The following is a 15,000-nucleotide window of genomic DNA, read 5'->3' as shown; positions in this document are numbered from 1 at the left end:
AGCACCCTGGGGTGAGTGGCCAGACAGATGGAGCGATGCTAAAGTAACAAAAGTAACGATGATGAAGAACAGTAGTAACCATAAGTAAGGATGCTATAATAACTATTAGTAATAACGATGCTATAGTAACTATACATAACGATGCTATAGTAATTATAAGTAAAGATGTTACAGTAACTATAAGTAACGATGCTATACTATAAGTAACAATGTTAAAGGAACTAAAGTAACAATGCTACAGTTACTATTAGCAACAATGCTACAGTAACTTTAAGTAACACTGCTATAGTATATAAAGTAACGATGTTACAGTAACTATTAGTAACAATGCTATAGAAACTAAGTAACGATGCTACAACAAGTAATAGTAACGAAACTATACTCTACTACTACGATGCTATAGTAACTAAAGTATCAACGCCACCATAACTCTGGTCTGATGGAGAGTTTGATGGACAGAGGTCATTCATATGTCAATCAACATTATATGAGAGAGAGAGAGAAAGAGAGAGAGAGAGAGAGAGAGAGAGAGGTTGAATGTGTGTTTGTTTTGAATGATATTAACATGATACGTTTCAATTGAGGCACACTCTGAATCTAATTAAACACACACACTCTCAAACAAACACACACACACACACACACACACACACACACACACACACACACACACACACACACACACACACACACACACACACATGCTGGAAATCTCTCTTGGACACATTGTCACGTTTCCCTTTCCTGCCGTAGCGTGTCAGGATGTATGTTGGATCAGGAGAGCTTATGGCTGTATGTCTAGAGTGTGTTTGTTTTCAGGGACTACCATGTACTCAGTCCTAGAGAGAGAGGGAGAGGGATATGGGAGGGAGAGGGAGAAGCAGAGGGGGGAGGGAGGGAGGGAGAGGCAGAGGGGGAGGACGAAAGGACTCCCCTCTAGTTTTCATACAGTCAAATCCTACCAGCAACACCACACCAGTTTCACCAACAGACAGCCCAGTTCATTCCTTTCAATGCAGTGTTTAACAAAATACAGAACTAGCGAAACAGAGTCTGTGTGTGTGTGTGTGTGTGTGTGTGTGTGTGTGTGTGTGTGTGTGTGTGTGTGTGTGTGTGTGTGTGTGTGTGTGTGTGTGTGTGTGTGTGTGTGTGTGGTCGACGAAGGTTACCCCCACCCAGGTGACACACCTGACAGCCTCACAATAGTCACAATTGGTCATTGCTGTAGCAACCGTCAGGCAATGTGGGAGGTCTGTGGCTATATATATATAGCCACAGACCTCCCACATATATATATATATATATATAATGTATTTATGTATGTGTATATATATATATAATGTATTTATGTATGTATATGAATATGTCTGAGATATTAAATAGCATGAGGGCTGAGAGAGAGACAGTTGGAGACTGGGGGAGGGGTTAAATCAACAGTGTGTCTTGAGGTCTACCTGTATTCCTCTCTGATCTTATTGAGCTAGTTCACCTGGTTATACTTTAAACACACATGTGTGCTCAGGCAAGGCAAGGCAACTTTATTTATATAGCACTTTTCATACACAAAGCAGACTCAAAGTGCTTCACATATAAACATTGTCATACAATAAAAGAAAATAATAGATAAGTAAAAAAGTAAAATAGATAGAAAATAAAGGCAAAGTAAAAAAAAAACATTTTAGAAAGTGCAATGTATTTAAGATCAACAGTCTCTGATACCCCGACCTAAAGGAACTTGGTCCTTACCCACGTCGGGACTCCGACCCGACCTAAAGGAACTTGGTCCTTACCCACGTCGGGACTCCGACCCGACCTAAAGGAACTTGGCCCTTACCCATGTCGGGACTCTCTGGGGTCTCTCTGGTATCAGATCATGTATCTCTCTGGTAAAAATAGGCAAAGTTAGTAATAAAATAAAATAAAAATATAAAAAATAAAATAAAAAGATAGAAAATAAAGGCAAAGTTAAAAAGTCAGCAGCATTCTGAACAAGCTGTAGTTGCCTTTTTTTGGGAGACCTGTAAGGAGACCATTGCAGTAATCAAGCTTGCTAGTTTTTGTAAATCTTCGGTAGACATGTGTGTGGTATTATGTGTGTGGTCATATATATGTGTGTGTGTGTGTGTGTGTGTGTGTGTGTGTGTGTCTGCATATATATATATATATATATTTATATTATATATAAAAGATTCATGTTGGTGATCTTTCATATATTGTAACATCATAGTATCATGATTCCATGTTATTATGTGATTATATGATTATATTATAATGTGGTTATATTATTATTATGTGATTGTATTATTTTTTGATTATATTACTATATTTCTATGTCATTATATGATTATATTATTCTGTGATTATATTATTATTTGATTTAATAATGATATGATTATATGACTATATTATTATATGATTATATGATTATATTCCAGGTTGGTGGACGACCGTTGTGTTGTTGAACCGGCTGCTGGAGACCTGGAGAATCCGCCCAAGAAGTTCAGAGGTATACACACTATAGTGTCTATAGATTTATATATAGTTCATGGGTATACACACTATAGAGTCCATAGATTTATATATAGTTCAGGGGTATACACACTATAGTGTCTATAGATTTATATATAGTTCATGGGTATACACACTATAGAGTCCATAGATTTGTATATAGTTCAGGGGTATACACACTATAGTGTCTATAGATTTATATATAGTTCAGGGGTATACACACACTATAAAGTCCATAGATTTATATATATATCAGGGGTATACACACTATAGAGTCCATAGATTTATATATAGTTCAGGGGTATACACACTATAGTGTCTATAGATTTATATATAGTTCAGGGGTATACACACACTATAGACTCCATAGATTTATATATAGTTCAGGGGTATACACACTATAGAGTCCATAGATTTATATATAGTTTAGGGGTATACACACTATAGTGTCTATAGATTTATATATAGTTTAGGGGTATACACACTATAGAGTCCATAGATTTATATATAGTTTAGGGGTATACACACTATAGAGTCCATAGATTTATATATAGTTCAGAGGTATACACACTATAGAGTCCATAGATTTATATATAGTTTAGAGGTATACACACTATAGAGTCCATAGATTTATATATAGTTTAGAGGTATACACACTATAGTGTCTATAGATTTATATAACATATAGTATAGAGGTATACGCACTATAGAGTTTATGTGTATATTTATATACAGTATATAGTATAGAGGTATACACACTATGGAGTTTATATATATATATATATATATATATATATATATATATATATATATATATATTCTATAGATCTCCCACAATGGGCTGCCTTCTACATGAACATCCTGTATCAGAGGCTTGTATCAAAGCGACTCCAGCGGTCCACACACACGTTCACCTCAGAGTCCAGCCTGCAGACAGTCAGCTGGAGGTCAGCTGGTCAGTCTGGAGCAGCTAGGGGAGGGCTCTGGCTCAGGGACACCTGTCACTCAGCTAGGAGGAGCTGGGGATCCAACTAGCAACCTTCGGGTTACACATGAACCCCCCTCTGTACTGAGCTAGGCCGTACCTATTCCATATATTATTCCACCTGTGAAACCCATCCCAGGTCTCTAGACCAAGACACACAAACACACAAACAAACAAACAAACACACAAACACTCAAACACACAGACTGTTTATTCCGTTTGCAAAACTAACTTACCATAATACTTAACATTATTTGCAGACACATACATTATGGCTGAATGGTAGCCATTAACTGGCAACGGATAGTTAATATTGACTCTCTCTACCTCTCTCTCTCTCTCTCTCTCTCTCTCTCTCTCTCTCTCTCTCTCTCTCTCTCTCTCTCTCTCTCTCTCTCTCTCTCTCTCTCTCTCTCTCCATTAATTTGAGGGACCACTTCCTCTCCTTTCATACTGTTTCTACATAAAAATATAATTTAGTTCAGCCACTTCCTCTCAAACACCACACACTAGACGTGTGTGTGTGTGTGTGTGTGTGTGTGTGTGTGTGTGTGTGCCACAGACGTTCTCCTTGGCTGTAGAAGACCATATTTGGTCACTCTGGGCGAGGCGACGCATGACCAGCCACGACCCTGTCACTGATCACTGACCAATCATGGCCCAGCCCCGGACGTCCTGTCACTGATCACTGACCAATCACGCCCAGCCCCCGGGAACGATGTTGGCAAAACACGCTCCCAGAATAAAATAATGAGAATAAACCCAAATTGAGAGGCTAACCTGGGAGGCTAACCATGAGAGGCTAACCATGAAGGCTCACAATGAGAGGCTAACCTAAAAGGCTCACAATGAGAGGCTAACCTAAAAGGCTCACAATGAGAGGCTAACCTGGGAGGCTGACCTGGAAGGCTCACATTGAGAGGCTAATCTGGGAGGCTACCTGGCAGAGAAAGCTCAGTCTGCGTGGAGGTGGGGGGTTAGGCTGACAAGGCTCACCCAGGAATGTCTGCTCTTGTCACAGTATGTCAGTGTTTTGGTTTGTGCGTGTGTGTGTGTGTGTGTGTGCTCACATTGTCTATTCAATGTGTGTGTGTGTGTGTGTGTGTGTGTGTGTGTGTGTGTGTGTGTGTGTGTGTGTGTGTGTGTGTGTGTGTGTGTGTGTGTGCGCGTGCAGACTGTCTGTTCAAGGTGTGCCCCATGAGTCGTTACTCAGCCCAGAAGCAGTTCTGGAAGGCCAAGCAGGCCAAACACGAGAAGGACAAGATAGGAGACCTGGTGCTACTGCAAAAACTACAGGTACACACTAAACACATGGACACACATGGACACACACACACACACACACACACACACACGCACACACGCACACACACACACACACCACTCACAAACTAAACACCACACACACACACACACACACACACACCACTCACAAACTAAACACCACACACACACACACACACACACACACACACACACACACACACACACACACACACACACACATACTGACGTGTGTGTGTCTGTGTTTGCAGCATGCCTCCAATCTGGAGCAGAAACAGAATGAGACGGAAAACAAGAAAGTTCACGGAGACGTCGTGAAGTACGGGAACGTCCTGCAGGTAACCAGTCCTACAGTAAACAGTCCTACAGTAACCAGTCCTACAGTAAACAGTCCCACAGTAAACAGTCCTACAGTAACCAGTCCTACAGTAAACAGTCCTGCAGGTAACCAGTCCTACAGTAAACAGTCCTACAGTAACCAGTCCTAGAGTAAACAGTCCTACAGTAACCAGTCCTACAGTAAACAGTCCCACAGTAAACAGTCCTACAGTAACCAGTCCTACAGTAAACAGTCCTGCAGGTAACCAGTCCTACAGTAAACAGTCCTACAGTAACCAGTCCTACAGTAACCAGTCCTACAGTAAACAGTCCTGCAGGTAACCAGTCCTACAGTAAACAGTCCTACAGTAACCAGTCCTATAGTAAACAGTCCTACAGTAAACAGTCCTGCAGGTAACCAGTCCTACAGTAACCAGTCCTACAGTAAACAGTCCTACAGTAACCAGTCCTACAGTAACCAGTCCTACAGTAAACAGTCCTACCGTAACCAGTCCTATAGTAAACAGTCCTACAGTAAACAGTCCTGCAGGTAACCAGTCCTACAGTAAACAGTCCTACAGTAACCAGTCCTACAGTAAACAGTCCTACAGTAAACAGTCCTGCAGGTAACCAGTCCTACAGTAACCAGTCCTACAGTAACCAGTCCTGCAGGTAACCAGTCCTACAGTAACCAGTCCTACAGTAACCAGTCCTATAGTAAACAGTCCTACAGTAACCAGTCCTATAGTAAACAGTCCTACAGTAAACAGTCCTGCAGGTAACCAGTCCTACAGTAACCAGTCCTATAGTAAACAGTCCTACAGTAAACAGTCCTGCAGGTAACCAGTCCTACAGTAACCAGTCCTATAGTAAACAGTCCTACAGTAAACAGTCCTGCAGGTAACCAGTCCTATAGTAAACAGTCCTACAGTAACCAGTCCTACGGTATCAGTCGTCCAGGTAAATAGTCCCACAGTAAACGGTCATACCATAAACAGTCCTACAGTAAACAGTCCTACAGTAAACATTCCCACAGTCCTCCAGGTAAACAGTCCTACAGTAAACAAACATAAATACATTTAGCAGACACTTTTATCCAATACACACCGACGGCGGAGTCAACCATGCAATAAACAGTCCTACAATAAACAGTCCTACAGTAAACAGTCCTACAATAAACAGTCCTACACTATACAGTCCTACAATAAACAGTCCTACAGTAAACAGTCCTACAGTAAACATTCCTACAGTAAACAGTCCTCTCTCTCGCTCTCTCTCTCTCTCTCGCTCTCTCTCTCTCTCTCTCTCTCTCTCTCTCTCGCCCAGCTGCTCCACATGAAGTCCAATAAGTACCTGACTGTGAACAAGCGTCTGCCGGCGCTGCTGGAGAAGAACGCCATGCGCGTCACGCTGGACGGCACGGGCAACGAGGGCTCCTGGCTCTTCATCCAGCCCTTCTGGAAGCTCCGCGCCAACGGGGACAACGTAGGACCCTCTGACTCACTCGCTCAACACCTTACTCACCACTTACCAAATACTCACTCAACACCTCACTCACTCACCACTTGAACACTCTCAAATCACTCACTCACTCACTCACTCACCACCTCACTCACTCCCTCACCACCTCACTCACTCCCTTACCACTCACTCACTCACTTAACACTCACTCACCACCTCAATCACTCACCACCTTTAGTGGTTACATGTTATTATGGGAAGTCAGGTGGTGTATCGTCATGTTATTATGTGATGATAGGGGGTGGTAGTAACATATTATTATGGGACGTCAGGTGGTGTATCGTCATGTTATTATGTGATGATAGGGGGGGGTAGTAACATGTTATTATGGGACGTCAGGTGGTGTATCAACATGTTATTATGTGATGATAGGGGGTGGTAGTAACATGTTATTATGGGATGTCAGGTGGTGGTGACATGTTATTATGGGATGTCAGGTGGTGAAGTAACATGTTATTATAGGATGCCAGGTAGTAACATGTTATTATGGGATGTCAGGTGGTGGTCGGGGACAAGGTGATGCTGAACCCGGTCAACGCTGGCCAGCCGCTGCACGCCTCAAACTACGACCTGTCAGACCACCCGGGCTGCAAGGAGGTCCCTACACCATATCTCTGACTGTATCTCTACACTATATCTCTGATAGTATCTCTAAACTATATCTCGACACTATATCTCTGACTATATCTCTAGACCATATCTCTGATTGTATCTCTAAACTATATCTCGACACTATCTCTGAATGAATCTCTAAACTATATCTTTGACTGTATCTCTAATATATATATCTGACTGCATCTCTAGATTATATCTCTAAACTATATAGCTCTGACTTTATCTCTACACTATATCTCTGACTGTATCTCTATACTATATCTCTGATTATCACTAACACTATCTGTCTCTGAATTACATCTCTAAATTTTAGCGCTAAACGTTATCTCTAAACAAAATCTCTAAACTATATCTCTAACATCTCTAAATGATATCTCTGACTGTATCTCTAATCTATGTATCTAATTATATCACTTCAGTATGTCTCTTAACTTTATATCTCTAAACGATATCTCTACACTAACCCTTCTAAATGATATTTATCTCTAACAGTATGTCCCCATCCCCTGTATCAACGCTGCTGTTTGTCTCCCCCTGTAGGTGAACTCAGTGAACTGCGACACCAGTTGGAAGATCAACTTGTTCATGATGTTTAGCGACCATCGGGAGGAAGTTCTCAAAGGAGTAAGTTAGTTAACTAGATATAACTCTTAACTAGATATATCTAGTCCTACCTGGACTTAAAGAGACTTGGCTAAACTAGTCTTAACCAGATGCATATATGTCTTAAGAAGATATAAACTAGTCCTAACAAAAAATAACTATCATTGTCATTACTAGATGTATACAGGTCTTAACTAGGCATCACTAGTCTTAACTAGTCTTAACGGTAAGCGGGCTAGGGGGTTCCCAGTAAGTAAGGCAGCTGTTGGGTCAATGAATTTACATTTAGTAAGAGATGGATTCCTGACGTTCGCCCTGACACGTGTTTCTTTACTCATGCACTGTCCTGACTGTTTCTATAGCCAGGCACTGTCCTGACTGTTTCTATAGCCAGGCACTGTCCTGACTGTTTCTATAGCCAGACACTGACTATAGCCAGGCACTGACTGTTTCTATAGCCAGGCACTGACTGTTTCTATAGCCAGGCACTGACTGTTTCTATAGCCAGGCAGTGTCCTGACTGTTTTTCTGAGGGTTCTGATTAGTGTCAGTGTTCGTGTTACCTAACAGTAGAACCAGGCCTACTGCACAGAGCTGGGTTCAGTGCGTGTCTCATGTAGAGTGACGACAGCACATGATGTCATGATGTTAGTTTTTGAGAAGGTCTCTCTCCTCCTCGTTGCCAGGGCGATGTGGTGCGTCTGTTCCATGCCGAGCAGGAGAAGTTCCTGACGTGCGACGAGTACCGGGGGAAGAACCAGGTGTTCCTCCGCACCACGCTGCGCCAGTCGGCCACCTCCGCCACCAGCTCCAACGCCTTGTGGGAGGTGGAGGTAGGCCCACGCCCACACACGCACACACACACACAGAAACACACACACGCACACACACTTATAGCGAACGCACGCACGCACGCACACACACACACACACACACACACACACACACACACACACACACACACGCACACGCGCATGCACTCATAGCACATATTGACCGTTGATTGGTCTTCCAGGTCGTCCATCATGACCCATGCCGCGGGGGGGCGGGACATTGGAACAGCCTGTACCGCTTCAAACACCTGGCAACTGGAAACTACCTGGCGGCAGAGGTAACCATGACAATGATACCATGGAGGGGTAACCATGACAACACACTGTGATACCATGGAGGGGTAACCATGACAACACGCGGTGATACCATGGAGGGGTAACCATGACAACACGCGGTGATACCATGGAGGGGTAACCATGGCAACACGCGGTGATACCATGGAGGGGTAACCATGACAACACGCGGTGATACCATGGAGGGGTAACCATGACAACACGCGGTGATACCATGGAGGGGTAACCATGACAACACGTGGTGATACCATGGAGGGGTAACCATGACAACACGCGGTGATACCATGGAGGGGTAACCATGACAACACCTGGTGTTACCATGGAGGGGTAACCATGTCTCCGGCTGAGCGCTAACTGACTCCTTCTGTTGGCAGGAGAACCCCGGATACAAAGGAGACGCCCCCGACCTGCCCTTCAGCGGGAGCCAGGTCAGAACCCTGCTCAGAACCCAGAACCCTGCTCAGAACCCTGCTCAGAACCCTGAACCCTGCTCAGAACCCTGCTCAGAACCCTGCTCAGAACCCTGCTCAGAACCCTGAACCCTGCTCAGAACCCTGCTCAGAACCCTGCTCAGAACCCAGAACCCTGCTCAGAACCCTGCTCAGAACCCTGAACCCTGCTCAGAACCATGCTCAGAACCCAGAACCCTGCTCAGCTCCTAGAACCCTGCTCAGAACCCAGAACCCTGCTCAGAACCCTGCCTAGAACCACCATGCCTAGATGTTAATCTAAATGTGGAGCTGACGATGATGTTGGAGGTGATGAAGAACCTGGGCTCCTTGTGCCCATCTCTGCAGGTCGGCGGTAGCCGTGGCCACAAGCGCAGCCAGGGCGAGAGGATCAAGTACAAGCTGGTGGCGGTTCCCCATGGCAACGACATCGCCTCGCTGTTTGAGCTGGACCCCACCACCCTGCAGAAGACAGACTCGTTCGTACCAAGGTGAGGAGCGCTGACCCCTGACCCCTGAGCCCACCTAACCCCACTAAGACCCCCATCAGACCGGACCCTCCCCTCCCTCCCCTCCCTCCCCTCTCCCTCCCACGCCCTCCTGTACTACAAAGGAAATGTCGAGAGCTGGTTAAAAATTAATGAATGAATCTCAAACAGGAAGTGATGTGTGTTGAACAGGAACTCCTATGTGCGCCTGAGACACCTGTGCACCAACACGTGGATCCAGGGCACCAACGTGCCCATCGACATCGAGGAGGACCGCCCCATCCGCCTCATGGTCAGCTGCCTCCTGCTCACTTCCTGTCTAATGCCTGTCTACTCGCAGTGTACTTTCTACTTCCTGTTCACATGCTGTCTTCTTCCTACTTCCTATTTACATGCTGTGTACTTCCTACTTCCTGTTCACATGCTGTCTTCTTCATACTTCCTACTTACTTGCTGTCTTCTTCCTACTTCCTATTTACCTGCTGTGTTCTTCCTACTTCCTCTTTACATACTGAGTACTTCCTACTTCCTGTTCACATGCTGTCTACTTCCTACTTTTGGTTCATATGCTGTCTTCCTACTTCCTGTTCACATGCTGTCTACTTCCTACTTTTGGTTCATATGCTGTCTACTTCCTACTTCCTGTTCACATGCTGAGTACTTCCTACTTCCTGTTCACATGCTGTCTACTTCCTACTTCCGGGTTCACATGCTGTCTACTTCCTGTTCACACGCTGTCCACTTCCTGTGCGCGCGCTGCAGCTGGGGACGTGTCCCACCAAGGAGGACAAGGAGGCCTTCGCCATCGTCTCGGTGCCCGTCATGGAGATCCGGGACCTGGACTTCGCCAACGACGCCAGCGCCATGCTGTGCACCGTGGTGGAGCAGTTCAACCAGGGCTTCATCAGCCAGAACGACCGCCGGTAACCCCCGCAGTGTGTGTGTGTGTGTGTGTGTGTGTGTGTGTGTGTGTGTGTGTGTGTGTGTGTGTGTGTGTGTGTGTGTGTGTGTGTGTGTGAGTGAGTGAGTGAGTGAGTGAGTGAGTGAGTGAGTGAGTGAGTGAGTGAGTGAGTGAGTGAGTGAGTGAGTGAGTGAGTGAGTGAGTGAGTGAGTGAGTGAGTGAGAGACTCGTAAGTGTGGTCCCTAAGGCCAGACTAAGTGTGTTTCCTAAAGCCTGACTAAGTGTGGTTCCTAAGGCCAGACTAAGTGTGGTTCCTAAAGTCAGACCTTAAGGAACCACCTTCCTTAAGGTTCTAAGTGTGGTTCTGCAGGTTTGCCATCAAGCTGCTGGAGGATGTGGTGTTCTTTGTGGCCGACGTGCTGAACTCCGGCCAGCTGGTTCTCCACGTGCTCATGAGCAAACCGAACCGGGAGCGGCAGAAGCTCATGAGGGAGCAGAACATTCTGAAACAGGTAGGTCTAGACCAGGAACCAGACCAGGAACCAGACCATGAACCAAACCAGGAACCAGACCAGGAACATGACCAGGGCCTAGACCAGGAACCAGACTAGGAACTAGACAGAGACCAGGAACCAGACCAGGAACATGACCAGGGCCTAGACCAGGAACCAGACTAGGAACTAGACAGAGACCAGGAACCAGACAAGGAACTAGACAGAGACCAGGAACCAGACCCGGAACCAGACCAGGAACCAGACCAGGAACCAGACAGAGACCAGGAATATGACCAGGGCCTAGACCAGGAACCAGACCAGGAACTAGACAGAGACCAGGAATATGACCAGGGCCTAGACCAGGAACCAGACCAGGAACCAGACCAGGAACTAGACCAGGACCTAGATAGAGACCAGAAACTAGAAGAGCTTTCATGAACCATGTAAAGAAAGGGAGAGACTGGTACACAGAGTGAGTGTAACTAGAATGATGACCATCTTTTCTCTCCAGATCTTTGGTATCCTGAAAGCTCCTTTTAAGGACAAAGGGGAGGGGCCTCTGCTGCAGTTGGAGGAGCTGGCGGACCAGAAGAACGCCCCCTACCAGTACATGCTCCGCCTCTGCTACCGCGTGCTGCGCCACTCGCAGGAGGACTACCGCAAGAACCAGGTGAATACCACTAGAACCAGGTGACTACCGCTAGAACCAGGTGACTACCGCAATAACCAGGTGACCACCACAAGAACCAGCAAGAACCAGGTGACCAACGCAAGAACCAGGTGACTACCGCAAGAACCAGGTGACTACCATACCGCAAGAACCAGGTGACCAATGCAAGAACCAGGTGACTAGTGCAAGAACCAGGTGACCAACGCAAGAACCAGGTGACTAGTGCAAGAACCAGGTGACCAACGCAAGAACCAGGTGACTAGTGCAAGAACCAGGTGACTACCATACCGCAAGATCCAGGTGACTGTCTGGCTGGCAGCTCTTTAGACTGAAACTCTCCACCCTAAACTCCTTCCTTGTCACATTTTTCTGCCCCCATAGGAAGTCAACAAAGCTGTGTTAAAGGGCTTAAAACGTGTGTCTGCTGTCTGTCTGTCTGTCTGTCTATCCTGGGTATATGTTTATGTATTCATAATGGATGGATGATGTGTTGAACAGGAACACATAGCCAAGCAGTTCGGCGTGATGCAGAGCCAGATCGGCTACGACATCCTGGCTGAGGACACCATCACCGCCCTGCTCCACAACAACCGCAAGCTGCTGGAAAAGCACATCACCAAGACAGAGGTGGAGACCTTCGTCAGCCTGGTGCGGCGCAACCGGGAGCCCCGGTGAGGAACACATCAGCATAGTGGATTTAAATGGTTAGAATACAGGAGAAATTTGATCAGACTCCAGTATGTTGGTGTTCCCCAGGGGTCTGTACTTGGTCCTCTATACCTTGTCCAGCCCAGAGGACTCTTACTACGGTCAGGAAGAGATCCCAGGGTCATTCAGGAGACTAGAACATGAGCTAGCCCCTCTGAGTGACAGCAACCTATCTCTGCTGCACCTGGACCAACGTCTGTCTGGTGACCTGCTGTTGAAGCCCAACTTGGGGAGTTGTGAGGTCTGAATAATTGTGTGTGTGTGTGTGTGCAGGTTCCTGGACTACCTGTCGGACCTGTGTGTGTCCAACAACGTGGCCATCCCCGTCACCCAGGAACTCATCTGTAAATGTGTCCTGGACCCCAAGAACAATGACATACTCATCAAGACCGAGTAAGGAGAGGGGAGGGAGGGGGAGGGGGTTGTAGGTGAGGAAAGAGAGGGAGGGAATGAAGGAGAGGGAGGGAGGGAGGGAGGGAGGGATGAGGAAGAGAGAGATGGAGGGATGAGGAAAAGAGTGATGGAGGGATGAGGAAGAGAAAGATGAAGGGGTGAGGTAGAGAGTGATGGAGGGACGATGAAGAGAGATAGAGGGATGAGGAAGAGAGTGATGGAGGGATGATGGAGGGATGACGAGGAGAGAGCGTTGTGTAATGGAGGCTGGTGTGTGTAGGAGACGTGTCCCCAAGGAGCCGGTGGCGGCCAGTGTCCAGGCGGAGTACCTGGGGATCGACGACTACGCGGAGGACGATGAGGTGAGGACTGGTCTCTAGAGGACATCTGGTCTCTATCTAGAGGACATCTGGTCTCTATCTAGAGGATATGTGGTCTCCATCTAGAAGACTTCTGGTCTCTAGAGGTCATATGGTCTCTATCTAGAAGACATCTGGTCTCTAGAGGAACTCTGGTCTCTATCTAGAGGACATCTGGTCTCTAGAGGAACTCTGGTCTCTATCTAGAGAACATCTGGTCTCTATCTAGAGGACATCTGGTCTCTAGAGGAACTCTGGTCTCTATCTAGAGAACATCTGGCCTGGAGTTTGTGTGAAGTACAGTGTTGGCATTAGATTAGTTTTACTTTGTAGTCTCACCAATATTTAATTAAATATATATTTTTACAAATAAGGATTCTAGCTCCAAATCCTAAACGTTGATGCAGAAGTCTTGAGTTACAAAGTAAAATCAATGCTATTAATTAAAATGACGACCAGTTTCCATTATTGTTGACATCATTTCTATTCTTTACTTCCTGTAGAGCAGTCCTGTAAGTCCGGCTAGTGTGTGGCTTAGCACCTGTGGGCTAGAGGGTGTTATTACTTCCTGTGGGTGTGGCTTGAGGGTGTTGTTAATCCTGCGGGTGTGGCTTGAGGGTGTGGTTACTTCCTGTGGGTGTGGCTAAAGGGTGTTGTTACTTCCTGTGGGTGTGGCTAGAGGGTGATGTTACTGTGATGTTACTTCCTGTGGGTGGGCTAGAGGGTGTTATTACTTCCTGTGGGTGTGGCTTGAGGGTGTTGTTAATCCTGCGGGTGTGGCTTGAGGGTGTGGTTACTTCCTGTGGGTGTGGCTAAAGGGTGTTGTTACTTCCTGTGGGTGTGGCTAGAGGGTGATGTTACTGTGATGTTACTTCCTGTGGGTGGGGCTAGAGGGTTTTGTCACTGCTGGTGGGTGTGGCTTACATTTGTAATTACATTCTGTGGGTGGGGCTAGTGTGTGTTTACTTCCTGTTGGTGTGGCTAGTGTGTGTTTACATCCTGTAGGTGCGGCTACTGTATGTTTACATCCTGTAGGTGTGGCTAGTGTGTGCGCTTAGATCCTGTAGTTGTGGCAAGCGTGTGTGTGTACTTCCTGTAGGCGTGCCTAGTCTATGTGTTGTCACTTCCTGTAGGTGTGGCTAGTGTGGACAGACAAGACCAATGAGAAACAAGAGAAAAGCATCAGACAGCTGGCACAGGAGGCCCGCCAGGGCAACGCCCACGACGAGAACGTCCTCACATACTACAGGTACACACACACACACACACACACACACACACACACACACACACACACACACACACACACACACACACACTGACGATAGCTGTGTGCAGGTACCAGTTGAAGCTGTTTGCGCGGATGTGTCTGGACCGGCAGTACCTGGCCATCGATGAGATCTCCAAGCAGCTAGACATCGAGCTCATCTTCCTGTGCATGATGGACGAGACGCTACCCTTCGACCTCCGCGCCTCCTTCTGCCGCCTCATGCTCCACGCCCACGTGGACCGGGACCCCCAGGAGCTGGTGACCCCTGTCAAGTTCGCCCGGCTCTGGACCGAGATCCCCACCACCA

At 46.4% G+C, this 15,000-nt stretch overlaps 1 protein-coding gene across 1 annotated transcript in view; it reads left to right on the top strand.

The window, feature by feature from the left end:
• Positions 1–15,000, top strand: part of itpr3 (inositol 1,4,5-trisphosphate receptor, type 3) — a 39,879-nt gene that overhangs the window by 143 nt on the left and 24,736 nt on the right. The window contains exons 1-20 of the mRNA XM_084479220.1: positions 1–11; positions 2,436–2,506; positions 4,668–4,789; positions 5,029–5,115; positions 6,422–6,580; positions 7,115–7,213; positions 7,772–7,855; positions 8,521–8,667; positions 8,850–8,945; positions 9,336–9,389; positions 9,759–9,901; positions 10,091–10,190; positions 10,661–10,821; positions 11,170–11,311; positions 11,805–11,963; positions 12,462–12,634; positions 12,945–13,064; positions 13,345–13,426; positions 14,557–14,672; positions 14,762–15,000. The exon at positions 1–11 is cut by the window's left edge and continues 143 nt beyond it; the exon at positions 14,762–15,000 is cut by the window's right edge and continues 13 nt beyond it. Of these exons, the coding sequence (XP_084335346.1) occupies positions 1–11; positions 2,436–2,506; positions 4,668–4,789; positions 5,029–5,115; positions 6,422–6,580; positions 7,115–7,213; positions 7,772–7,855; positions 8,521–8,667; positions 8,850–8,945; positions 9,336–9,389; positions 9,759–9,901; positions 10,091–10,190; positions 10,661–10,821; positions 11,170–11,311; positions 11,805–11,963; positions 12,462–12,634; positions 12,945–13,064; positions 13,345–13,426; positions 14,557–14,672; positions 14,762–15,000 (2,365 nt within the window). The remainder of the gene's footprint in view (positions 12–2,435; positions 2,507–4,667; positions 4,790–5,028; positions 5,116–6,421; positions 6,581–7,114; positions 7,214–7,771; positions 7,856–8,520; positions 8,668–8,849; positions 8,946–9,335; positions 9,390–9,758; positions 9,902–10,090; positions 10,191–10,660; positions 10,822–11,169; positions 11,312–11,804; positions 11,964–12,461; positions 12,635–12,944; positions 13,065–13,344; positions 13,427–14,556; positions 14,673–14,761) is intronic.

Source organism: Micromesistius poutassou (assembly GCF_964030765.1).
Source record: "Micromesistius poutassou genome assembly, chromosome: 15".
Taxonomy (NCBI): Eukaryota; Metazoa; Chordata; class Actinopteri; order Gadiformes; family Gadidae; genus Micromesistius; species Micromesistius poutassou.
The sequence above is the reverse complement of the archived record's forward strand: the minus strand, read 5'-3'. Positions and strand labels throughout refer to the sequence as shown.